The sequence below is a fragment of the Rhinoraja longicauda genome, chromosome 10 (assembly GCF_053455715.1).
Source record: "Rhinoraja longicauda isolate Sanriku21f chromosome 10, sRhiLon1.1, whole genome shotgun sequence".
In the NCBI taxonomy this organism is placed as follows: Eukaryota; Metazoa; Chordata; class Chondrichthyes; order Rajiformes; family Arhynchobatidae; genus Rhinoraja; species Rhinoraja longicauda.
Genome location: NC_135962.1, coordinates 10,019,688 through 10,046,479, shown reverse-complemented (window position 1 = coordinate 10,046,479; position 26,792 = coordinate 10,019,688). Strand labels below are relative to the sequence as shown.

General features: G+C 44.4%; 1 protein-coding gene across 2 annotated transcripts in view; it reads left to right on the top strand.

Moving 5' to 3' along the window:
* The window catches only part of znf106a (zinc finger protein 106a), a 61,469-nt gene that overhangs the window by 16,987 nt on the left and 17,690 nt on the right, over positions 1-26,792 (top strand). For both annotated transcript variants that reach the window (XM_078406186.1, XM_078406187.1), the window contains 7 exons: positions 490-690; positions 7,035-9,245; positions 10,182-10,857; positions 20,482-20,551; positions 22,645-22,799; positions 23,923-23,983; positions 24,888-25,247. In XM_078406186.1, coding sequence (XP_078262312.1) covers positions 490-690; positions 7,035-9,245; positions 10,182-10,857; positions 20,482-20,551; positions 22,645-22,799; positions 23,923-23,983; positions 24,888-25,247 — 3,734 coding nt within the window. The remainder of the gene's footprint in view (positions 1-489; positions 691-7,034; positions 9,246-10,181; positions 10,858-20,481; positions 20,552-22,644; positions 22,800-23,922; positions 23,984-24,887; positions 25,248-26,792) is intronic.

The window sequence follows — 26,792 nt, the reverse complement described above, 5'->3', positions numbered from 1 at the left end:
AGCAGTGCTTCGTGGAGCATATCCTGACAGCTGCCACCAGATCCACCCTCTCGAAATTCCGATCAGCGCTGCTAAACTGGGCTGGCTCTTTTTACAAGCCTGCCATTGGTAGCAACTCCCTGCTAGTCAGAATTAGCAGGAGATGTGATTAAATAAGAAAGTTGTTGCCAGGGCTGCCACACAGCATCTGACTTAACATTATCCGCCGAGGCTGCCTGTGGAGCATGTGCTTGAGTCCGAGGTGACTTTCACTGCCCTGCTCCCAGTCAAGGGAGTGCACTGAGCTCAGGGCAGGCGAAAGTGGCAGAAGCATGGGCTGCCACAGCTACACCAGATAAATGTTAAGCTGAAGGAACCGGGGATGGTGTAACAACCACCCCGAACCCCCACCCCCCTCCTCCCCCCACCCTCCCTTCCCTGCTGAGCATGAGCCCCCTCTAAAATGCCTGTCAGCACCGTGCAACCACCGCTATCTCCCTCCTTCAACAGGGACTGCAAGCACCAATGCCGCGTCTGCAGGGTGAATGTGGTGGGCCTTTCCGCCTACGCCAAGCACATCTCCAGCCAGCACCACAAAGAGAAGGTGGAGACACAGGAGAGTGAGGAGAACCGCAAGGATGATGGCAAAGAAGAAGAATACTTTGACAAGGAACTTATTCAATTGATTGGACAACGGAAAGAACAGAAAAGGTAAGACTGCACTTGAATACCAGAGTGGGAATTGCTACGAGAATGGCTCGGGGCTGAGTGACTGAGGAACGGTCTTACTGAAACTTTGCTGGTGTATGTCTATCACATACCCCTCTGATGTGGTGGGATTCTAGAAGGTGCAGTGGAGACCAGTAAAGAATGATCAGTGGGGGGCTGTCATTGCTTAATTTGTGTTAAGAACCACCAATTTGCGATTCAATTCTCAACTGTAATTGACTTCTGCGTTCATTGTGGTATTACTGTTGCAAGAATAAACAAAAATATATCTTGTGTAATAGAGCCTAAAAGTTAAAGTGAGAGTGAAATTTAAAAAACATCTGCAGATGATGGAAAACTGAAATAACAGAAAATGCTCAGCAGATCATGCGGCATCTGTGTAAAAAGGAACATTTCAGATCGAGGACCCTTTATCTGAACTCACCCTTGTCCCACTCTCCACCCCCGCCAGAGGAATTCCTTTGAGCTGCATTTTAATATCTGCTGATGGCTCAGCAGGTTTGAGGAATGAGCATTGAAGCCATGGAAAGCTTTGGATCATTCCTCAGCTGGTTTTAGGCAGTGCAGCAACAGTGGAGAGACGGGAGACTGCAGATGGTGGACTCCCGAGCAAAAAGCAAACTGGTGGAGGAACTCAGCATGTCAGGCAGCATTTGAGGAGAGAAAAGGACAGCCGATGTTTCAAGAAGGGTCTCGACCCGAAACGTCACCCATTCCTTCTCTCCAGAGATGCTGCCTGTCCCGCTGAGGTACTCCAGCTTTTTGTGTCTGTCGCCGATGTTTCAGGTCGGGTCCCTTCTTCAGAACAAAGATCCTGACCTGAAAGGTCTTCTGTCCATTTCCCTCCACAGATGCTGCCCAATCTACTGTGTTCTTCCACCAGTTTGTTTATTGCAGTAACAGCAGTGCAGTGTTATCCAATGTTGGTGAAACAAAGTCTAGGTTCCATTGCTTGATCTCAAATCCTACTGCTGTGGTGGGAACTGAAATTTCCCTCTATCTCTGCAGCACCAGTTTCTCCATTGGTGGATCTTGCGCTCTTTTTTTGATCATGCTGAACTACCAGCTAATTTTGTTTTATTCCCAGGGTGTGTTTATTGCTTGCTGGCATTCATTGCTCTTCACATGACTTTCAGATAATGGTAATACAAGTTAAAAAACGTTCTGTCCACTGGGGTTTAGAGGAAACATGGTGTGGGACTGGCATCGGTTTATTATGGCCACATTATTGAGATACAGAGAGAAACTTTGATTTGCCTGGATAGCATGCAAAACACACCATTCATGAGTACAACAGATAGCGCAATCAAAAACATAATTGGAAACTTGCCCATTTGGTCCACCATTTTTACCATTTTCTCTGCTGGAGAAAAAGAGCTGACCTGCTCAATTCCACCTCCCGCCACATGGTCTGTAGCCTGCAGATCACGGTTCTTCACACTGCGTGGCAGGGGCTGATGATATGTGAGGAGGGTTTCTATCTGTCAGTCTCTTGGGCAGGAGGCCCAGACGGCTATCGCCCTCCCTTTCCCTCATCCTTCTAATCCATCTATCAATTATTTTGAGGGCGTGCAGCGTAGGTTTACTAGGTTAATTCCCGGAATGGCGGGACTGTCATGTTAATAATATAATAATAATAAACATTTATTTTTTATAGCGCTTTTCCAAGTGCTCAAAGACGCTTTACACTGGAATTTAGAAGGATGAGAGGAGATCTTAACGAAACGTATAAGATTATTAAGGGTTTGGACACGTTAGAGGCAGGAAACATGTTCTCAATGTTGGGGGAGTCCAGAACAAGGGGCCACAGTTTAAGAATAAGGGGTAGGCCATTTAGAACTGAGATGAGGAAAAACTTTTTCAGTCGGAGAGTTGTGAATCTGTGGAATTTTCTACCTCAGAAGGCAGTGGAGGCCAATTCTCTGAATGCATTCAAGATAGAGCTAGATAGAGCTCTTAAGGATAGCGGAGTCAGGGGGTATGGGGAGAAGGCAGGAACTGATTGAGAATGATCAGCCATGATCACATTGAATGGCGGTGCTGGCCTGAAGGGCCGAATGGCCTCCTCCTGCACCTATTGTCTATTGTCTATTTTACATCAACGCCCCCTTCCCCCAGTATTTGAAGTCACTGCTCAGGCAAATGGATCCTTCCCACTTACCATTTAGTTCTGTCATTGTTTCTTACACCTGTATTTAATCTCACCTCGGGCCTTTGTTCCAAGGAAGACTACTCCAGCTCATCCAAACTTACTTAATAAGGACAATTTTCCAGTCCTGGCAATATGTGCTCTGCGCTCTCTCCAATGCAATCACACCTTTCCTGCAATGCGTGGACCAGTACTGTGTGCAAGCTGTGGTGTCACAATAGTTGTACGCAATTCCAGCACCACTTCCCTGCATCTGCGTGCTGCATTAACCGGTATTTCTGATAGAGGGTTGGGGCCACAGACGAGCTGAGCAATTGTCAGAGCAAGCCTTGATTTGTATCATCTGCAAACTCACACACATGCATTTCAGCCTGTCATATTTACAGTTTATTTTACAAAGCTCGTGGGATCATTCCCGGGCCAGTGCACACCCAGCAACACCACTTAGGGGTAGTACAGTGGCGCGGCTGGTAGAGCTGCTGCCTCACAGCGCCAGAGACCCAGGTTCGATCCTGACCTCAGGTGTTTTTGTGTGGAATTTTCACATTCTCCCTGTGACTGCGTGGGTTTTCTCTGGGTGTTCCGGTTTCATCCCACATCTCAATGATAGACAATAGACAATAGACAATAGGTGCAGGAGTAGGCCATTCAGCCCTTCGAGCCAGCACCGCCATTCAATGCGATCATGGCTGATCACTCTCAATCAGTACCCCGTTCCTGCCTTCTCCCCATACCCCCTCACTCCGCTATCCTTAAGAGCTCTATCCAGCTCTCTCTTGAAAGCATCCAACGAACTGGCCTCCACTGCCTTCTGAGGCAGAGAATTCCACACCTTCACCACCCTCTGACTGAAAAAGTTCTTCCTCATCTCCGTTCTAAATGGCCTACCCCTTATTCTTAAACTGTGGCCCCTTGTTCTGGACTCCCCCAACATTGGGAACATGTTATCTGCCTCTAATGTGTCCAATCCCCTAATTATCTTATATGTTTCAATAAGATCCCCCCGCATCCTTCTAAATTCCAGTGTATACAAGCCCAATCGCTCCAGCCTTTCAACATACGACAGTCCCGCCATTCCGGGAATTAACCTAGTGAACCTATGCTGCACGCCCTCCATAGCAAGAATATCCTTCCTCAAATTTGGAGACCAAAACTGCACACAGTACTCCAGGTGCGGTCTCACCAGGGCCCGGTACAACTGTAGAAGGACCTCTTTGCTCCTATACTCAACTCCTCTTGTTACTAAGGCCAACATTCCATTGGCTTTCTTCACTGCCTGCTGTACCTGCATGCTTCCTTTCATTGACTGATGCACTAGGACACCCAGATCTCGTTGTACTCCCCCTCCTCCTAACTTGACACCATTCAGATAATAATCTGCCTTTCTATTCTTACTTCCAAAGTGAATAACCTCACACTTATCTACATTAAACTGCATCTGCCATATATCCGCCCACTCACACAACCTGTCCAAGTCACCCTGCAGCCTTATTGCATCTTCCTCACAATTCACACTACCCCCCAACTTAGTATCATCTGCAAATTTGCTAATGGTACTTTTAATCCCTTCGTCTAAGTCATTAATGTATATCGTAAATAGCTGGGGTCCCAGCACCGAACCTTGCGGTACCCCACTGGTCACTGCCTGCCATTCCGAAAGGGACCCATTTATCCCCACTCTTTGTTTTCTGTCTGTCAACCAATTTTCTATCCATGTCAGTACCCTACCCCCAATACCATGTGCCCTAATTTTGCCCACTAATCTCCTATGTGGGACCTTGTCGAAGGCTTTCTGAAAGTCGAGGTACACCACATCCACTGACTCTCCCTTGTCAATTTTCCTAGTTACATCCTCAAAAAATTCCAGTAGATTTGTCAAGCATGATTTCCCCTTTGTAAATCCATGCTGACTCGGAATGATCCTGTTACTGCTATCCAAATGCTCAGCAATTTCGTCTTTTATAATTGACTCCAGCATCTTCCCCACCACTGATGTCAGACTAACTGGTCTATAATTACCCGTTTTCTCTCTCCCTCCTTTCTTAAAAAGTGGGATAACATTTGCTATCCTCCAATCCACAGGAACTGATCCTGAATCTATAGAACATTGAAAAATGATCTCCAATGCTTCCACTATTTCTAGAGCCACCTCCTTAAGTACTCTGGGATGCAGACCATCAGGCCCTGGGGATTTATCAGCCTTCAGTCCCATCAGTCTACCCAAAACCATTTCCTGCCTAATGTGGATTTCCTTCAGTTCCTCCATCACCCTAGGTTCTCCGGCCCCTAGAACATTTGGGAGATTGTGTGTATCTTCCTCAGTGAAGACAGATCCAAAGTAACGGTTTAACTCGTCTGCCATTTCTTTGTTCCCCATAATAAATTCCCCTGCTTCTGTCTTCAAGGGACCCACATTTGCCTTGACTATTTTTTCCTCTTCACGTACCTAAAAAACTTTTGCTATCCTCCTTTACCCTCGTACCTCATCTTTTCTCCCCGTATTGCCTTTTTAGTTAGTATGGGTTTGTAGGTTAATAGGCCTTTGTAAATAGTTTTTACTATTATTACTACTTTAGCGAGTGGATGAGAAAATGGGGTAACACAGAACTAGTGTAAACGGGGGTGATCAATGGTCAGCATGGACATGGCAGGCTCTTTTGCTCTGTGTCTCTAAACTCAACTAAACTATACTTGGCTTCTTACCGCCTCTTAAATTTAGATCCAGCCCTTGGATCACATGGTGTGTAGGAAAGAACTGCAGATGTTGGTTTAAATCGAAGATAGACAAAAGACACAAGAGTCTGGAGAAGGGTCTCGACCTGAAACGGCACACATTCCTTCTCTCCAGAGATGCTGCCTGTCCCACTGAGTTACTCCAGCATTTTGTGTCTATCTTGGATCACATGGGACTGGCTTTCTCTGAGCTCCTGCCCTTTGGGAGTATGTTGAGAACGTTGCTAAAACCTGCCTCGACTGTGTCAAGCTCACTGTCGTGTGACATTCCTTCGACAGTTGCCTGTGGTATACAAGGGGGATTGGTCAGAGAGAAATCATAGTGACACTAGCAACATAAACCTTTGCACTCACTCCCTGCGTCCACGCTCACGCTCTCTCCTCCCACTTACCCACTCTCTCATGCACATTCACGCACCCTCGCCCCCTTCCAGTGTGCTCCACCTCTCTCGGCCTCACTTTACTTAAACATTTCCCAGACCCTTAATTCTTTTGTGGCAGTGACTGTAAACTTTGTTGATCTGTGACCTCAGAGCACCAGGGCAGATTAATGTACGTGACGTTAGCCATTCTTCCTGCTGTTTGATCCCGCCTTGAGTGAAAGGTGGGGCAGGGAAATGTGTTGGTGATGGTGAATGGGCTGGTGATAGGGACTTACCTCATTGATCAAAGCTCCTAAAGCCCTTTTGAAGATTTCTGCTCAGCCAGTGCCAAAGCAAAGATGGGGGTGAGCTGGAGGGTGTGGAGAGAGCAAGAGAGCTAAAAGATGTTGATTTGGAACATGCCATGTTTTTAAATGTTGCTGATGTGCAGGGTGCAGATGACAAATAGTATTCTCAGTCCGGAAGCTCTAGGTTCAAATCCACCTACAAAACTGTTGATTACAAAACTGTGGGCTGACATTCCTGTGTGGTATGGAGGGGATGCTGCGTCTCCAGGGGTATCGGCTTCTTATTGTCATGCACCGTTACGTGAAAAACGTTGTTTTGCATGCTATCCAGGCGAATCATGTCATACATGAATACAAAAACAATTCAAAGGAGAAAATAAACAGCATACACTATACTCCAGTTGCGGCCTTGCCAACATCTTGTATATGAAGGCAATTTGATGGTAGCCAATACTGAAGAATATATTGAATATTAGTGAAAGAATGGAAGTTAGATTGGGAGTCTAACTGCCACCGAAGACCAGGCATAGCTAAAATAAAACAGCAAATGATCAGGCACCATTTGTGGAGCTAACCTTTTAGGGTTGGATCCTTGCCTGTCCCCAAGTCTGTCCCCTTGCCTGAGTCTCTCCAGCATTCTTTATTCATTTCAGGTTTCCCGTATCTGCAGTCATTTGGATTTTCTATTCAGTAGACTACCGCAATGACCAACAGCTCCTTTCTGCACTGTCAATTCAATAATTCTGTTGGATTCTTTCGTTTCTCTTTATGTAGAAAGAATGACGTGCCCAAACCAGGAAACCGAGCAACAGACGGTGAGGACAGGAGGTACCGAAGGATGAGGGAAGATCAGCAGGCCTGTCAGCCTACGAGCCAATACAACCAGGCAGCATGGCACCACGGAAGTGCAGGAGAGCAGGATTGGGCCCCACGAGAGTTTGCAGGCTGCAGAGCGAACGCTTACCACTGGAAGACCAATTTAGGTGGCGGCCCAAACCGCCATTCAACGGGTCCCTGGGCCTCTCAGAGCTGGCAGCCCGAAGACAAAGGAGGAGCACCCAACTGGAATTTGAATCACAGCTGGCATCCCAGTGGCCCAGGGGGGGCGGCTAATCGTCATTACAAAAACAAAGGAGGCCTGTCCAACTGGGGCACCAATTCCGGCAGCGGTGGGGACAAGATGCCTCACTATAAGAGCAGCAGGTTGAATGGCAAGCTCCAGCCCGGCAACATCGTGGATCCAATGGAGGAGGCCGATCGGCAGCAGGGTAAAGGGAAAATGCAGAAGTCGAATAAAATGGAGGGTCTGAGAGATCGACGTCCCTGGGAGAAAATGCAAGGCTGGAGACGGCCAGTCGCCGGTCGAGGGCAGATGTCGCTGGGGAGAAAACCATCGGGTCGGTGGAACGCGAGCGATTACGCCTTGCAGGAATACCACATGGATTTCACCAGCGATGACGTTCCGGGCGAAGGGATGTTGATGTTCAACATGGTGGGGAGTGCCCAGAGTAAAGGTGATCAGAGTGGAGGCAAGAGTGCCAGCCCCCCAAGGGATAAGAGACACCGCTGGACTCCTTACCGGCCTCAGAAGTCCATGGGGGGCCTGGACCCTGGCCTGAGAAGCAAGAGCGGCAACGATTCCGAGACCAGTTGCAAGTCTGCACAAGCGAAAGACGTCGAGGCCCAGCAAAAAGGCAGTGGTTTTATTTCTGGGAAGGTGGCTGAGGAACAAAATAACAGCACAAGACCTCTGACCCAACCTGGTTGCTCTGCAGAAGATGAAAGTAAAGATGAAGCCACACTTCGCACCAAATTGTTCCCTAATCCTCCACACGAACCTGTCTCCTCTGCTTCAGATTCCTTCTCAAAGAAAGGTGAACCCTCGTTTGAAAGGGAAAGTGGCAAGTGCTTGTGCTCATCCAATTTGGAAACTCACAGATTTTCACCACCTGAGAGCATGCAACAGTTGAACAATGCACCGAATGCATCAAAGGCTCGCCTTTCGACAGAAGCTACCACAGCCCCAACGCTGCAGCCCTCACTCACTGTGCCAGGTGGAGGCAATCAATCACAGTTGGATAATAGTCTGAGCGAGATGCTGAGACTGGCGAGAGAAGCACTGAGGCAGAGTCAGTCTGAATGTGGGCAAGAGAGTCAGCCAGCGAGTGGCGAAGAGTCTGGGGAAGATAACAAGGAAAACTGGAAAAGCATGAACAAAATTCAGAAAGCTAATGGAAACCCAGTGCAGTCTGCACCAGGGGACTCCAGGAAAATGAGCCAAGAACTTACTGACATTGCAGAAGAATTAGACCCAGCCATGGTTGTAGATTCAGCGGGAACACATTCAGGCCAGAGACAACCTTGTTTAAAAGCAACGAAGAAGGAATTGGACCCAGATACAGTTGTAGATTGTGCCAACTTATATTCAAATCAGAAGCAACCTTGTGCAAAAACAATAAAAGAGCAAGCAGCCGTGTTAGATGCTCAGCATGACGTGGCTGCTGAAGTCTGCAAAACAAAAGGTGATTTAAAGGGCTCCTTGACCTCCGGAGCAAGCGATCAGTCACCATCTACCTTCCCCTTTGCGTTGTCGGAAACCAAAAATCCAAACGAGGTCCCAAGCACGGCCGAAACCTTTGATCATTGTTCCTCTGACACTGAGCTGCAGAACGGAGGGGCCCAGGGCTCCAACCATCTCCTGTCTGAACTCAACAAGCTTGGGCTTCCCACCTCGGTACAGAGAGACCTAACCCGCCACATCAACTCCAAGTCCAGGCCCAGCACTCACGCCCCCGAGCCCAATCTCAACATTGCTCGCCGGATCCGCAGCATAGGAGACCAGAAGAAGAGCGAATCGGAAAAGGAATCGGGTCTGAAACCAACCGTGCGTCAGCTGCTAAACGTATCCCGTCATCACGTCAACTGGGATCAAGTCATACAGCAAGTTGCTAAAAAGAAGCAGGAACTTGGCAAGGGTTTACCAAGGTCAGTAAGGAGGCTACCTATTTTTCTTTTTGTGAGTTAGTGCCGTGGAATCTTTCCTATGCAACTCTGAGAGTAGCCAGGCTCTTGGGTTAAAATCTGTCACCATTTTGGTGAGAATTGTCTCTTTCATCCCACTGCCTCCATCCATTGGAATGTGAGCAGAAAAGTTTGTGTTCGGCCTCTGGAATGGAATTCCATTGTGGAATTCCATGGTCTTCTGACTTGGGCGCGACTACGACACGCTAGGTCACAGTCCACAAGGTGGCAATCCCCGCAGACCTTGTTTAGCTCCATTGACTCCAGGGGTGGATGTGGGGAGGGTGAAGTGTACTGCTTGCTGGTTGAGTGCAGTGAGATCAACTAAAGCGAGCTCTGGCTGACCATGAGATGCAGCCGATGTCAACGAGATCTCAGTGCTGTGAGCACACCCAAGAAGAAAGAGGAGGCGTGAAGTATGTGGATCAGGTGACAAGCCAACTCCTTGTAAATGAGAGTGTTGACCCCTTGGAACGTGGAACGTGGGGCGGAAGTGATTTAGGGTTGAGAAGTGTGGTTGGGGCAGCTAGTTTCTGGATACCACGGACAATGGTATCCAGTTCTGATCACCAGCAAAGCTTTTGCTGCCATTTCAGCCCTGAGCTGGGATGTGCTTTTACCTTGGTGAGGTTATATCCAACTGGACACTGACCCTCACTCTCTTGATCTGTCCCCTTGCTGGGTCCCACCTTTTCTTCCTCGCCCCAGGCTACAGTGAGTGATGAGGATCTTTTGCTGGGATATAGTCAGACTAGTCAGCGCAGCAGAGTGCTTCTACATGTGGCCATTCATTGCCCTGTGATGGATTGGGCTTTGTTAGTGATTGAAATGTGCTGGCGGCCAGACTGCTTGTCGAGTTGGCTGTGCTTTCTCTTGACGCGTCTATGGTTCTGTTTCCAGGTTTGGGATTGAGATGGTTCCCTCGGTGCAAACCAGCTCGGATGCTCTGGAGCTGGATGAAGATGAAAATCTGTCTTCTCTGGAAGGCTTCCAGTGGGAGGGAATCTCCAGTGCTCCCACTGGAACCATCCGGAAGCGCAGCCTCTCGGAAAGCAGTGTGGTCACAGACAAGCGGTCAATTTACAACCTGTTTGGCAGTGACGTGAAAACCGAGGAGGGGGACAGAGCTAAGGAGCGTGCTCCCAGCATTCCAAGCAACAAGCTACTTCCATTATCGCGAGGACCAAACGCGTCGGGCTGCCAGGTGAAGGGCGTTGCTCGCAATAGCACCGCCCTCGCAGAAAGGTTCCAGGTTGGCGGCAGAGGTGACAACACATCGAACCAGGCGCTTCCCGCAGTGAAGCAAGAAGGAAGCTCCAGCTCGCCCCTTGGATTCGACAGCACACCTGCGGAGAGCAGCAGGCGAGGGAAGGCGTCCCTCCTTACTGCCAGCGAGGGCTCTCGTCCGCAGAGCAATCATGAGGCAGAGGGGGACAGCGATGCGCATGCCCAGCAGAGTTCCTGCCGAGCTGTGCAAGGCCCTGCCGCAGCAGACGGTGCCACCGATAGCAGTTACACATCTGGCGGTGAAGTCAATGACACCCAGGTGCTGGGCAAGAAAAGAAGAGCAACACCAGTAAGTCACTAACTCAATGCTGCGTCACCACAATGCGTAGGATCCCTTCCAGTATACAATACTGCCCGGCTATCACATAAACATTGATAGAATCTTTATAAGGATCTGTCAAAGAGTCTATGTTCTCATTTAAATTTAAATGCAAATATGCCGTTCATTTTTTCTGCTTTAAACGACATCAAATTCTACTCTATGAATCCTCTCTGGTTAAAGTTGTTTCTCCTGTGCTACCCCATTGGTAAAATCACTTTTGGGGGTTGTTCGTATCAAGTGCGTTCTCACCCAATTACCGATCTAGATGTCCTTCCAGTCATTTGATGGAGGACCATTCTTCGTGAGTTTTTTTTTCTCAAATAGTGATGTACTTTTCCATCATTGTAACTTTTTTTTAAATTTTTTTTTTTTTTTTTTTAAATTTTTATTTATAGTATTTTCAATAGGCATACAAAAATACATAAGTGGATAAATATAAGGGAATACATAAGCATAAGCAATGGCAATGTATAACATAAATATCCCCAGGTTGTGTAAAACAAATTGTTATCTATACCTAGAAGATATGTCGGTATATATATGAAAAAGATAAGGATAAAAGAAAAACGAAAAGAGAGAGAAAAAGAAGGAAAAAAAAAGAGAGGAAAAAACAACAAAAAAAAAAACAAAAAAAAAAACAGACTGTACCAGGTGGTTAACGAAAACATAGTAGTGTCGCCCGCTCCAATCCCCTCTACCTGCATAAAGCAATATCAAGAAGAACGAAAAAGGTTGGAATAAGGTCACATTACATGATATGAAAATATTGAATAAATGGCCTCCAAGTCTGCTCAAATTTGATCGAAGGTTCGTAAACAGTACTTCTAATCTTTTCCAAATTTAAACATGAAATAGTTTGAGAAAACCAATGAAATAAAGTAGGAGGATTGATTTCTTTCCAATTCAACAAAATAGATCTTCTGGCCATTAATGTAAGAAAAGCAATCATCCGACAAATGGGGGGAGATAAACAAGTAGAGTCTATCATTGGTAAACCAAAAATTGCAGTAATGGGATGGGGCTGTAGATCAATATTCAAAACCGTAGACAAAGTACTGAAAATGTCTTTCCAGTACCTTTCCAAGGAAGAGCATGACCAAAACATATGGGTAAGAGAAGCTATCTCAGAGTGACATCTATCACATATAGGATTTATATGGGAATAAAAACGAGCCAGTTTATCTTTGGACATATGAGCCCTATGAACGACTTTAAACTGTATCAAAGAGTGTTTAACGCATATAGAAGAAAAGTTAACAAGTCGAAGAATTTTATTCCAATTGTCAATAGGGATAGTGAGATTAAGTTCTCTTTCCCAATCATTCTTAATTTTATAAAAGGGATCAGAGTGTATTTTCATAATTATATTATAAAGATTTGATATTACACCCTTTTGAAGGGGGTTTAATTGTAACATATTCTCCAAAATACCCTTAGAGTCTCGGTTAGGGAAAGAAGGAAGAACCGTGTTTAAAAAATTCCTAATCTGTAAATATCTAAAAAAGTGAGGACTGGACAAATTATATTTGTTAGATAATTGTTCAAAAGACATGAAACAATTATCCAAAAATAAATCTGAAAATCGTACTATACCTTTAATCCTCCAAACTAGATAGGCTTGATCCATCAGAGAGGGGTGAAAGAAAAAATTCGATACAATGGGCACCTCTAAAATAAAATAATTCAATCCAAAAAATTTCCGAAATTGAAACCATATTCGTAAGGTATGTTTAACTATCGGATTGTCAATTTGTTTATGTAACTTAGAAGGAGCTAAAGGAAGAGAAGTTCCTAAGATAGAGCCCAATGAAAATCCTTGTACCGATTTAGTTTCCAAATCTACCCAATGAGGACTCGGAGATAAGTCCAAGTCGTTTAGCCAACATTTCAGGTACCGAATATTAGTTGCCCAATAATAGAATCTAAAATTAGGCAATGCCAATCCACCTTCCTTTTTGGATTTTTGTAAATGTTTTTTCCCTAATCTAGGATTTTTATTTTGCCATATATATGAAGATATTTTAGAATCAACTTTATCAAAAAAGGATTTGGGAATAAAAATTGGTATTGCTTGAAATATATATAAAAACTTAGGTAAAATAATCATCTTGATAGCATTAATCCGGCCTACCAGAGATATTGATAATGGTGACCATTTAGTACATAAACATTTAATCTGATCCAATAAGGGTAAACAATTAACCCCAAATAAATCCTTGTGTTTTTTGGTAATCTTAATCCCTAAATATATAAAATAATCATTAACTAATTTAAAAGGTAAGTTATTATAAATTGGAACCAGTCTATTTAAAGGAAATAGTTCGCTCTTATTAAGATTCAATTTGTATCCAGAAAAAGTGCTAAACTGAGCTAATAAAGATATAACTGCAGGAATAGAATTTTCAGGATCAGAAATATATACTAGCAAGTCATCTGCATATAGTGACAATTTATGTGTTTCCATTCCACGAATAATACCAGAAATGTTGGGGGATTCTCTAATGGCAATTGCCAAAGGCTCCAATACAATATTAAATAATAAAGGACTAAGGGGACAACCTTGCCTAGTACCACGAAACAATCGAAAAAATGGTGATCTTTGGTTATTAGAAAAAACCGAGGCAACTGGAGTTTGATAAATCAATTTAATCCAAGATATGAATGATGGACTAAAATTAAACTTCTCAAGGACCGTAAATAAATAAGGCCATTCCACCCTGTCGAAAGCTTTCTCCGCATCTAATGAGATGACACATTCTGAAGTATTACATGGAGAAGTGTAGACAATATTCATCAACCTTCTAATATTAAAAAAGGAATACCGGTTTTTGATGAAACCTGTTTGGTTGCCCGAAATAATTTGAGGTAATATCTTTTCCAACCTCATTGCCAATAACTTGGAAAAAATCTTAGAGTCTACATTTAACAGAGATATTGGTCTATAAGAAGCACAGTCAGTGGGATCTTTATCTTTTTTCAAAATTAAGGAAATAGAAGCTCTATAAAAAGATTGTGGTAATTTGCCCAGGCTAATTGCTTCTTCAAAAACTTTATAAAGCCAAGGGGAAAGAATAGAGGAAAAGAACTTATAAAATTCCACTGTATACCCATCTGGGCCTGGAGCTTTCCCAGAATTCATTGAAGAAATAACATTCTGGATTTCTATATTCGTAAGCGATTTATCTAGTGATAAATTTTCTTCAAATGATACTTTTGGAAATTTCAATTCCCCTAAAAAATCATGCATGTTATTAGAATCTTGCGGGAATTCAGAGTAATATAAAGAAGTATAAAAATCCTGAAAAGATTTGTTTATCTCGTCATGATTAGCTGTCAATTCCCCATTCTGTTTACGAATCTTAACAATTTGACGCTTGACCGAAACATTCTTCAACTGTATAGCTAACAATTTACCAGATTTATCACTGTGTATGTAAAATTCAGATCTAGATTTCATTAATTGATTTTCAATCAAAGATGTGAGTAACAGATTGTGTTCCATTTGAAGTTCAATTCTCTGCTTATAAAGCTCCCTAGTAGGAGCAGTCGAGTATTTCTTATCGATTTCTTTAATCCTATCAACCAATAAAAGAGTCTCATTCTTGATACGTTTCCTCAAAGCTACAGAGTAGGAAATAATCTGACCACGTATGTATGCTTTGAACGTGTCCCAGAGTATCCCATAAGAAATTTCCTCAGTCGAATTCGTTGAGAAGAAAAAGTCAATCTGTTCCTTCATGAATTTAATAAAGTCCTGATCTTGCAGTAGGGTAGAATCAAATCGCCAATACTTGGTGATAAAGACTGTATCTGTTAACTTGATGGAGAGCTTCAGTGGGGAGTGGTCCGAAATGGCTATAATGTCATAGTCACAACCAGTTACAGATGGAATAAGACGAGAGTCAATAAAAAAGTAATCAATTCTCGAATAAGAATGATAAACATGTGAAAAAAAAGAAAACTCTTTGTCTTTGGGATGAAGAAATCTCCAAATATCAACCATTCCAGAGTCAGTCAAAAAGGAATTAATATGAGAGGCCGACTTGTTTGGTAATGGCTGAGAAGGTTTTGATCTATCTAACAGCGGATTTAAACAACAATTAAAGTCACCACCAATTATTAGCTTATATTCATTTAGATTGGGTAAGGTAGTAAATAAAGACTTGAAAAATTCAGGGTAATCCACATTCGGAGCATAAACATTAACCATTACAACCTTGGTGTTAGAAAGTAATCCAGTAATTAATAAAAATCTACCATTTGGGTCCGAAATGACATCATGGTGAACAAATGTAATAGAAGAGTTAATGAAAATTGAAACTCCTTTTATTTTGGCGTTTGCGTTTGAGTGGTACTGTTGTCCTTTCCAGAACCTAAAAAAACGTTGATTGTCCTCCTTCCTAACATGAGTTTCTTGTAAAAAAATAATTTGTGCATTCAGTCTTTGGAACACTTTAAAAATCTTTTTCCGTTTAATTGGATGGTTTAAACCATTAGTATTCCAAGAGACAAAATTAATAAACTGAGCCATATTGCTGAGGTCAAGCCTTTGATATGTAAAAGGTTAACCAAAGTATAAACTCATGTACCCGGAAGAGGAACAAAAATACAGGGAGGAACCGGAAATGGCGACACATCAGACATATTAGTAGTTTTACAACAGTCCAGAAAAGAAGAAAAAAAACAGTATATGAAACTAGAAAACATATAAAACAGACCCTAAACCCACCCCCCACCCACGGAAAAACCCCTCTGGACCTATAGAAGGCCAGAAAAAAAAGAATTAATACTAAATCTACCCCCATATCACCAGCGGACGGCTCCTAATAATAATTTTTTTTAAAATAAATGATCCACCGAGAGTTCAAAAAAAAACAAAAAAAAAAAAAAAACGAAGGGTTTTAACGAGCAAAAACTGCCATTTTCAATACTCAGAAACTAAGATATTGAAGGTTATAATCATTATTATGAGACTAAACATAGTCGTGAGACTAAATAAAGCTCTTAAAAAAAAAAAAAACAATAACAAAAAAAAACAACAAAAAAAACAAGTATAACCAAAGCTGTGAAAACCATATATTTTAAGGTTGAGAAACTAGACCATAAGAATAGTTAAGATCCAGGAAGCTGCGAACTTCGGATATAGAATTGAAAAGACGACGCGAATCATTTGGTGGCGAAATTCTAAGTTTTGCAGGATAAAAAAGCGCAGGTTTAAGCTTTTTCTCATAGCATTCAGCCATCAAATCTTTAAACGCTCGGCGAGCTTTCATAACTTCAGGACTGAAATCTTCATAAAGACGCATTTGGAAATCTCGAACTTTAACCGAACCTAGACGACGGGCAGTTCGAATAAGGTGTTCTTTAAGGTGAACATAGTGAAAGCGTACAATTACAACTCGTGGTTTCGAGGGTAAAGATAACGAATTTCTAATTCTGTGCGCCCGATCCAATAATGGAGGATCATTTGGAAATTCTGAAGGTAACGCTTCTTTTAAAAGTTAGGCGAAAAACTTCACAGGATCTCCTTGTTCAGTGCCTTCTGGAATCCCAATCAAACGTAAGTTCTGTCTTCTAGAACGATTCTCAGAGTCCATGCTTTTCTGTTGGAGTATTTCCAAATGCTTAATTGCTAATGATAACTTCTTTTCCAAATCTGCAATTTTCAAGTCCCGCTTCTGAGCATCTTCTTGAAGAGTTGTAATTAATGTTTGATGTTGCTTAACTTCTCGGTCAGTTTTATTCAAGGCTTCTTGGAATATCTCTATATCTTGTTTAAGAGATGTTCGGAGTTCTGCAAATTTTTCATTTATAAGCTCCAAAAACGATTCATGAGACATTTCAATTAGCTTAAGGTCAGACTTCTTTTTTGGACCATCGCCATTGTTATCGTTTCCAGCACCACGAGCTTTAGATCTTATAGCTCGTTCTGTACTCATTTCATAACAATTCACAGCACAACTTCCGAGATAAAATCAGGAAGGTAACAAAAATCTTCTGGTTTAAATAAAAATAGGTTAAATGAGGGTGGTCATGGGTTAAGAACAGTAAAGCTTATGGAGCGAACGCAAGAACGTACTCACTCCATGAGCGTCCCCTAGGTCCTCCATCATTGTAACTTTTGAATAGAATATACTGCATGGCAGTTTTTTATTTCCGCTGGTAATCCAGGCGCTTGGTTAGCAGGTATGGTGGACCCCAGTCTGCTGTGCAAGTCATAGAGTTGTACAGCATTGAAACAGGCTCTTTGGCCTGTTGCATCTGTATCAATCATCGTTCCTATCTATACTAATCTCACTTACCTGCATTCATTCCATATGCATCGATGCCCCGCTCATTCAAGTACCTGTCATGAATGGCAGGCAGTGACTAGTGGGGTACCGCAAGGCTCGGTGCTGGGACCGCAGCTATTTACAATATACATTAATGACTTAGATGAAGGGATTAAAAGTAACATTAGCAAATTTGCGGATGACACAAAGCTGGGTGGCAGTGTGAACTGTGAGGAGGATGCTATGAGGATGCAGGGTGACTTGGACAGGTTGTGTGAGTGGGCAGATGCATGGCAGATGCAGTTTAATGTGGATAAATGTGAGGTTATCCACTTTGGCGGTAAGAACAGGAAGGCAGATTATCTGAATGGTGTCAAGTTAGGAAATGAGGAAGTACACAGAGATCAGGGTGTCCTTGTTCATCAGTCACTTAAAGTTAGCATGCGGGTACAGCAAGCAGTGAATAAAGCTAATGGCATGTTGGCCTTTAAGACACGAGGAGTTGAGTACAGGAGCAAAGAGGTCCTTCTGCAGTTGTACAGGGCCCTAGTGAGACCAGTTGTACAGGGCCCTCGTGTGCAGTTTTGGTCTCCAAATTTGAGGAAGGACATTCTTGCTATTGAGGGCGTGCAGCGTAGGTTCACTAGGTTAATTCCCGGAATGGCGGGACTGTCGTATGTTGAAAGACTGGAGCGACTAGGCTTGTATACGCTGGAATTTAGAAGGATGAGAGGGGACCTTATTGAAACATATAAGATTATTAAGGGATTGGACATGTTAGAGGCAGGAAACATGTTCCCAATGTTAGGGGAGTCCAGAACCAGGGACCACAGTTTAAGAATAAGGGGTAGGCCATTTAGAATGGAGATGAGGAAAAACCTTTTCAGTCAGAGAGTTGCAAATCTGTGGAATTCTCTGCCTCAGAAGGCGGTGGAGGCCAATTCTCTGGATGCTTTCAAGAGAGAGCTAAATAGAGCTCTTAATGATAGCGGAGTCAGGGGGTATAGGGAGAAGGCAGGAACAGGGTACTGATTGTGAATGATCAGCCATGATCACATTGAATGGCGGAGCTGACTCGAAGGGCCGAATGACTTATTGTCTATTGTCTGTCCAGATGTTCCTTAAATGTTGTTACTGTTCCTGCCTCCACCACCATCTCTGGCAACGCATCCCAGGTGCCAACTACTCTTTGTGTGTTTAAAAACAATTCCCCTTTAAACTCCTGCCTCGACCCTTAAATCTATGCCCTCTAGTTTTGCACATCTCTGGAAACAAACTCTGGCAATCTACATCTCATAATATTATTGAACTCCATCATGTCACCTCTCAGCCTCCTTTGCTCCAGGGAAAACAGTCCCAGCCTATCTAGTTTCTCCTTGTAACTCAAGCTCTCCAGTCCAGGCAACATCTGTGTGAATTTTTTCTGCGCCACCTGTAGCTTAATGACATACTTCCTGTAGAACTGCTCACAATATACAGTTGCAGCCTAACCAACATTTTGTACAAGTGTAACATCACATCCTAACTCTTGTACTCATTTCCTTGACTGATGAAAACAAGCATGCCATTCACATTCTCCACCATTCTGCCTGTGTTCCCATTATCAGCAGGCATGTGAATTTGCCGCGGATTTCCGCGTTTTTAAAATCAATTTTCCGCGCTTTTTGCATGGTTTCTGCGTTTTTCACTTTGCCAAATAAACGGAGAAATCGTCTCGAAAAAAAGAAATGTATAGACTTGTAATGAACACTAGGGTTCCGCTAGAGGTCGCTAGGGGTTCCGTGAGAAATCCCCCCGTGCGCCCTGGAAGTCTCCCCGAAAATGTGGCACCTAGGCTGGGCAAGGCAGCCAATCCCGACCTCATCGGGACTTCCACGGCCGATCGGTGGGTTGAATTTACAACCTGCGGCCGGGGCTCTGGAACTCCAGCCCAGCTGGAACCAGCACATCTATCCCCGTAGCCGACTTCCTTGGCCGGCTGGATAAACTAGCAAAGCTCTGGAACCAAGAGTGCCAGAAAATCAGTGATGGAACTGTAATGAGTAAATATTAAATTTAAGTGCAAGATTATATAACTAAATTAATTAAGACAGGGTTAAAATATAAAACACAGCAGAAAACCCAATTACCAGCTTTTTGGGCTGATTATCAATTAATGTGCGAATTTACTTAATTGATATTAGTATACAGTGACATTTTCACATTATTTTGTAATGTCTGTTTTTACTTTGAAATGCACTAAAAGATGCTTGAAACGGGTAATTTTGTGTGTAAATTTTCAAACATTTTCTGATTTTTTGACCCCTGTTGCACACCTCGCGCAAGCGCTCAGCTCTTTTCTTCTTTTTTTTACCTCGCTCACATGCCTGTATCAGGGACCTACATGCACTCGTGCCCCAAGATTGTGCCCTAAAGTTGTTGAGCACCCCAGGCAGGATGTGTGTTTGTCCCATCCATGGGATTTTTAGTTTTAAATTATCCACCAGTTAAAAATGATCATCAAACTGTTGGATGGTTGTCAATCCCCAACTGCTCCACTCATGTCTGTCCCATTGGGCCTCTGTTTTCCTCTATTCTCACACTTGTGTGGTTGACTTTTAAATGAGAAAACAATGCACCCAGTGAATAGTGAAGGTAGCTGGCTATCTATTGAGGATACCTGGGCTTGCAGGCTGGCTAGTGTCATCTTCATCCTGAGATGTGGGACTAACTAGTCCAATACCACTATCTGACCCGTACACACTTGCAGTGTGCTTGTACATTGCAGCTGTTTTGCATTCTTCATTTGACAGCCTGGGCCCAGCCAGGCATCTAGGAACCAGCCTCAGCAAAGCCTGAACCAGTCCCCACTCAGTGCAACAGAAACTCCAGTCAATCATTTTGCTGTCACACCAGCCATTAATTCCTAAGATAGACACAAAATGCTGGAGTATCTCAATGGGCAGCATCTCTGGAGAGAAGGAATGGGTGACGTTTCAGGTTGAGATCTTTCTTCAGACTGACTCTAATCTGAAGAAGGGTCTCAACCCAAAACATCACCCATTCCTCTCTCCAGAGATGTTGCCTGTCCTGCTGGGTTACTCCAGCATTTTGTGTCTATGTTTGGTTTAAACCAGCATCTGCAGTTCATTTCTAGCCGTTAACTCCTACTATGTTCAGCTACCTTGGAGCAGGAGCTGACTGTTCCTCCCAGTCTGTTCATGTTACATTGAACAAGAAAGCAGCAGAGTTAGTGGTTGAACCAAGCTATATATTGTATCTAGTTTAATGCTCTGTGTGTTTATGGCTGTTTAGTATGATCCAACCCTTCTCTCTCTAGGATGGTCTGTCTCCAGAGCTTCCTGGTTTGGAGAGAAAGAATAAGAGGAGGAAGATCAAAAGTAAAAGAGGTGAGTGGACTATTAATGCAAGTTTCAGCAATTTGGTTACAGCAACCACTGTACCATTTGATCCCTGAGCCCATGACAAGACTTCCACCTCTTGCCTCCTCTCAGGTGAGCGGATTGTGAGGGATACATCTTGTCCTCTCCCTTTTCCCAGCCCCTCCACCTGCTCCCTCTGGCACTTCTGCAGTGTGCGTCTTGTTAATGGTGAGACCCCACTCGCGAGCTTCTCCAACGGTAAATCCTTCCTTTCCCACTCTCACCGCAATGATCTGCCAGGAGTCTTCTCTGCTCCCTTGGGAACATTTCCACTAAAGACCTGACCAACCATTTTCCATTCCAGACCCTTGTACTAGCTTAGATTAACTTCTAAATGGTTAGTCTCTGCATTTAGAACCACCAGCATTCATAGAGTTATGCAGCACGGAAACTTGCCCATGCTGACCAAGATGTCTATCTGAGCTAGTCCTGTTTGCCCATATGCCTCTAAACATTCCCTAACCATGTACTTGTCCAAATGTCATTTTAGTTTAGTTTAGAGATACTTAATGATTGTAATTCTACCCACCTCTACAGCGTCCACTGGCAGCTCGTTCCATATATCCACCATCCTCTGTGTGGAAAATGTTGCCCCTCGGGTCCCTTTTAATTCTTTACCCTCTCACCTTAAGTCTGTGCCCTTTTGTTTTAAACTCTCCTATCCTGTGAAAAAGACTGTGACTATGCACCTTATCTATGCCCATCATTTTATATATCTCTAAGATCACCCTTCACCCTTCTTTACTCCAAGGAAATAGTCCCAGAGTATCAGGCCTCTCATTTTAACTCAAGTCCTCCAGTCCCAGCAACATCCTCTTGAATCTTTTCTATACCCTTTCCAGTTTAAGGACGTGCTTCCTAAAGGTGGATGACCAGAACTGCACCTCATATTCCACATGTAGACTTACCAATGTCTTGTGCAGCTGTAATGCAACTTCCCACTTCCTGCACTCAATATCCCGACTGCTAACATTTAACATGAACAGATTGGGAGGGACAGAGTCAGCTCCTGCTCCAAGGTAGCTGAACTTAGCTGAAGGCAAGTGTACTATCACCTTCTTCGCCATCTTGACTCCCTGTGTTGCAACTCTCAGGGAATTATATACAGTACCCCTATGTCTCTGACACTCTCCAGGACCTTTACCATTTGCTGTGTGACTCCTGCCCTGATTTAACTTGGCAAACCGTCCCACGTCCAAATTAAATCCATTAATTGCCATTAATTGGCCCACTTCCCCAGTTCATCTATATCTTGTTTTAATCTTGGATAACCTCGGTGTATTCCACAAGCTTACAAATTGAGTTAACAGCATTGTCATCCATAAATGAGAAGTAACAGAGGACCCAACACCAAACCTTGCAGCACACCACTGGGTCAAAGACTCCAATCTGAATAACCACTTTCCACTTAAACCCTCTGACTCCTTCCATCAAGACAAGTTTGCATCCTTCAAGAGAGCTCACCCTGGATCTAACCTTCCATACTTGCCTACCTTGTCAAAGGTTCCCTGGATCATCCTTGCAGACCTTAAATAAAGGCACAGCTTTAGTCGCCCTCCAGTCTTTAGCATTCTATTCGCTACCAAAAAAAAATACCTCCAACCCAGCCTTTAGAAATTATCACCCGTTCTGCCTTCTCTCTCCATTGTTTCCACATGAGTTATGTTCACGATCCACAGAAATGGCTGGACACATCCAAAACCAGCTCAATGATGTAATACACAATAAATGACAGGAAAGTGACAAGTGGCAAAACATTGGAGTCTGTATCCAAACCTTCAATGTATTCTTTTACTGGTGGATGGAGAATGAAATATGAGTGATTTATTATAACTGCAACTTGTAAGTTGAGTATTGATCGCAGATCTGGTTAAAGAACCAGAAATAGCTCAGAGGGAATGTTATTTCAGTTTGTTTATGCATTGGGCTGTTGGGCACTGAGGAAGGGTTGAGCTCATTGAGGTTCATTATGTGCCAGTGTTACTTGTGTGTTCCTCAGCAAGCTGTGTGCAATGTCCAGTTATACCTGTGTCCTCAACGTGCACTGCCTTTGATTCCAGAAAGGAGCCAGCTGGACCAATTGCTGAGCATCTCACTGCGGGAGGACGAGCTGAATCAAACAAGCCAAGGGGTAGATGGAAACCTGCTGCAGGCTCGTGCTGCTCTCCAAGCTGCATATATGGAGGTTCAGAAGTTACTGCTTCTTAAACAACAGGTACTGAGCCATAGTCAGACAGCACAGCAACGGGCCCTTTGTCCCATCTTGTGTATGCTGACCAAACTGCCCTTCTAAGCTAGTCCCATTTGCCTGACCAAAATGCCATCTAAGTACAACATCACAGGGATGAGGTCTGGATGATACATGTGCACATCTGTCTTTCTACTCCCTCCATCCCCATCATCCATTTCCTTTCCCATGCACCTCTATCTGCTCATCTCCTATCTCTCCCTGCTCTGGTTTCCTTCACCCTTCACCCCCCCCCCCCCCCCCCTTGTTCCATTCCTCCGCTGGTTCTACGTTTCATTCCCCATCTTCCTTCCTTCTCATGTTATACCATCAGCACCCTTTTGTCTTCTCCACTTAACCTCCAGCCTTATTGCTATCCCCCCCCCCCCCCCTTATCATATCATATCATATATATACAGCCGGAAACAGGCCTTTTCGGCCCACCAAGTCCGTGCCGCCCAGCGATCCCCGCACATTAACACTATCCTACACCCACTAGGGACAATTTTTACATTTACCCATTCTTCCCCATCTGACTCATTGGACAAATAACCCCTCCTCACCTGGATCCAGCTACACTTCCCAGTTCTTGCTGGATCCAGCTGCACTTCCCAGCTCTTGCTGGACTCCTTCCCCTCACCACTCTACCATCGATCTTCCCTCCTCTCCATCAGTCTGAAGAATGTTCTTAACCTGAAACATTGTCTGTCCATTTCTCTCCACAGATGCTCCCGTTCCCTTTCTTTCCAGTGGTTTGTTTTTTCCACTCCTTGAAGATGTGTCTTATCATCTCTCCAGACCTGGTCACTAATCAACCCTGCACGGCCTGCCTGCAGATAACACTATTGCCTACTGCACAGTGGGTTTTAAATGCCTTGCATAGTGGCATTTAATGTAGAAAGGGAACATCAGCTAGGGAGACGACCAAGCCACCCCCCAAATCTGATAATGACTTTTTTTTTAAATGCCGTATTCAATTTTAAAGCCTTTAAATTCATTTTAATGTCGTTATTATCCTTGCTGCTCAGGGGAAGTTGGGTTTCCTGTGAGAACACCTATCTGCAAACATTGCTGTGCTGTGGTCATTCCATCCATTTTGTCTTCCACACAGATCACCCTGGAAATGAGCATGCTAAGGACCAAGAGAATTGAAATTCTTCAAGGCCTGCAAGGTCTGTATCGCAGTTTGAGTCCGATCTCCCTTCCGTCAGAGAAACTGGTCAAAATTCAACAGGCGCTATCCGAATGCAGTCTTTAGCATTTGAGTGGAGTGCTTTCAATGAGGAGCACTCTACCTCTGGGTCCAGTGATTGAAAGATGCAAATCTCACTCAGGAACATTAGCACGTGTCCCAGACAGGTACCTGGAGTTGCTGAGGCAGGTCTGGACTACGGACCGGGATAAGGAAATGGAGAGAGTGCGCAAAGTGCCTGTACGGGAAGTGTGTCTGCACCGTGCTGAGTGGCAACCTGGGGATTCCTGAGACACAGCCCATAGTGTGACATCAACTCCTGGGGCGGGTTTAGGGGCCTGGGCCTGATGAGTGATACCCCTTGTCGGTAATTGCCGTCCACTAGCCCATCGATGCTCGCTGTGCCGGCCTGCTGGTTGCTTCCCCATGAACCCTAGTGACAGCTCCCACTCTCTGGCTGCTCCCGCCATCTCCTGGGCTCTGAGAAGGTCCCAGTAAAAGGCGGGCAGCTCCCTCAGAGTGCTGCAGCTGATGCCAGCTGTGGGGTTTGTGAAGAAAAGGGAACCCCGTTGCCAGTGCAAGCCATCTGGGAGGATGCTGAACCTACAGGGGAATCTGTGCACAGTCCAAAAGCGGAGAGTCGCCTACGTTCGAAAGTTCATCGGCGACTGACCACACTCCTCGGCCAGGAGACCCTGCACTTCCTCTTGCCCCGGTAAAGATCCAGCAGTGTCTTCTGGATCATCCCGTCAAGCAGGGGCGGAACAGTGTGGGTAGATGCAACTGTTTTGGATGTTACTGTGGTTTACTTGTACTGATTGTAATGAAAGCTGGCAACTGTATCTTTTGAATTCCGTTAACTGTGTCCACTTGGTCTTCTCCAGAGTCCAACGATCCTTCTGGAGAACGGTCAATGCAGAGCCCAGCAGCAGAAATCAGCAGTCTGCACAAAGGTGCATGTCAGCTCAACTTCCACGACCCCTTCTCACCATTACTGAGCACAGTTCCCTCGTCTGGCCCCAGCTCAGACCTGCGCCCTCGACTTGAAGCAGTTGCAGGTTTCCAGGCCGCTGCAGGGACTTCCCTGCCCGCTGTGTCAAACGCCTCCATTAAGCAAGAGCCCACTTCCCCGAAGAGGTCGGAGGAGGGTGTAAAGAGTTCTAAATCACGGCACATCACTGGACAGACGCTGACTGACTGCCACGGATCGGCCCTGCCCCCAACACTGCTCTCCCACCGCAAAGGTATCTCTCAGAGATTACAGTATCTTTCACAGTCACAGAACAATCACACTTCAGATGTAGTTTATTGTTGTTCCCTTACAGTACTGTGATACCAGAGAGTCAGTTTGTACTTGCGTTCCGCTCTCAGTGTTGTGCTATGAAAATGTAAAGTTACGAGCAATATGTGTCAACGGTGAGAACAAAGCCATTCAGCCCATCAAGAAAGGAGGGAGAGAGAAAACGGGAAATTATAGACCAGTTAGTCTGACATCAGTGGTGGGGAAGATGCTGGAGTCAATTATAAAAGACGAAATTGCGGAGCATTTCGATCGCAGTAACAGGATCGTTCCAAGTCAGCATGGATTTACGAAGGGGAAATCGTGCTTGACTAATCTACTGGAATTTTTTGAGGATGTAACTAGGAAAATTGACAGGGGAGAGCCGGTGGATGTGGTGTACCTCGACTTTCAGAAAGCCTTCGACAAGGTCCCACATAGGAGATTGGTGGGCAAAATTAGAGCACATGGTATTGGAGGTAGGGTACTGACATGGATAGAAAGTTGGTTGACAGACAGAAAGCAAAGAGTGGGGATAAATGGGTCCCTTTCAGAATGGCAGGCAGTGACTAGTGGGGTACCGCAAGGCTCGGTGTTGGGACCGCAGCTATTTACAATATACATCAATGACTTGGATGAAGGGATTAAAAGTACCATTAGCAAATTTGCCGATGATACAAAGCTAGGTGGCAGTGTGAACTGTGAGGAAGATGCTATGAGGTTGCAGGGTGACTTGGACAGGTTGTGTGAGTGGGCGGATGCATGGCAGATGCAGTTTAATGTGGATAAGTGTGAGGTTATCCATTTTGGTGGTAAGAATAGGAAGGCAGATTATTATTTGAATGGTGTCAAGTTAGGAAAAGGGAACGTACAACGTGATCTGAGTGTCTTAGTGCATCAGTCACTGAAAGGAAGCATGCAGGTACAGCAGGCAATGAAGAAAGCCAATGGAATGTTGGCCTTCATAACAAGAGGAGTTGAGTATAGGAGCAAAGAGGTCCTTCTACAGTTGTACAGGGCCCTAGTGAGACCGCACCTGGAGTACTGTGTGCAGTTTTGGTCTCCAAATTTGAGGAAGGATATTCTTGCTATTGAGGGCGTGCAGCGTAGGTTTACTAGGTTAATTCCCGGAACGGCGGGACTGTCATATGTTGAAAGACTGGAGCGACTAGGTTTGTATACATTGGAATTTAGAAGGATGAGAGGAGATCTTATCGAAACATATAAGATTATTAAGGGGTTGGACATGTTAGAGGCAGGAAACATGTTCCCAATGTTGGGGGAGTCCAGAACCAGGGGCCACAGTTTAAGAATAAGGGGTAGGCCATTTAGAACAGAGATGAGGAAAAACTTTTTTAGTCAGAGAGTTGTGAATCTGTGGAATTCTCTGCCTCAGAGGGCAGTGGAGGCCAATTCTCTGAATACATTCAAGAGAGAGCTAGATAGAGCTCTTAAGGATAGCGGAGTCAGGGGGTATGGGGAGAAAGCAGGAACGGGGTACTGATTGAGA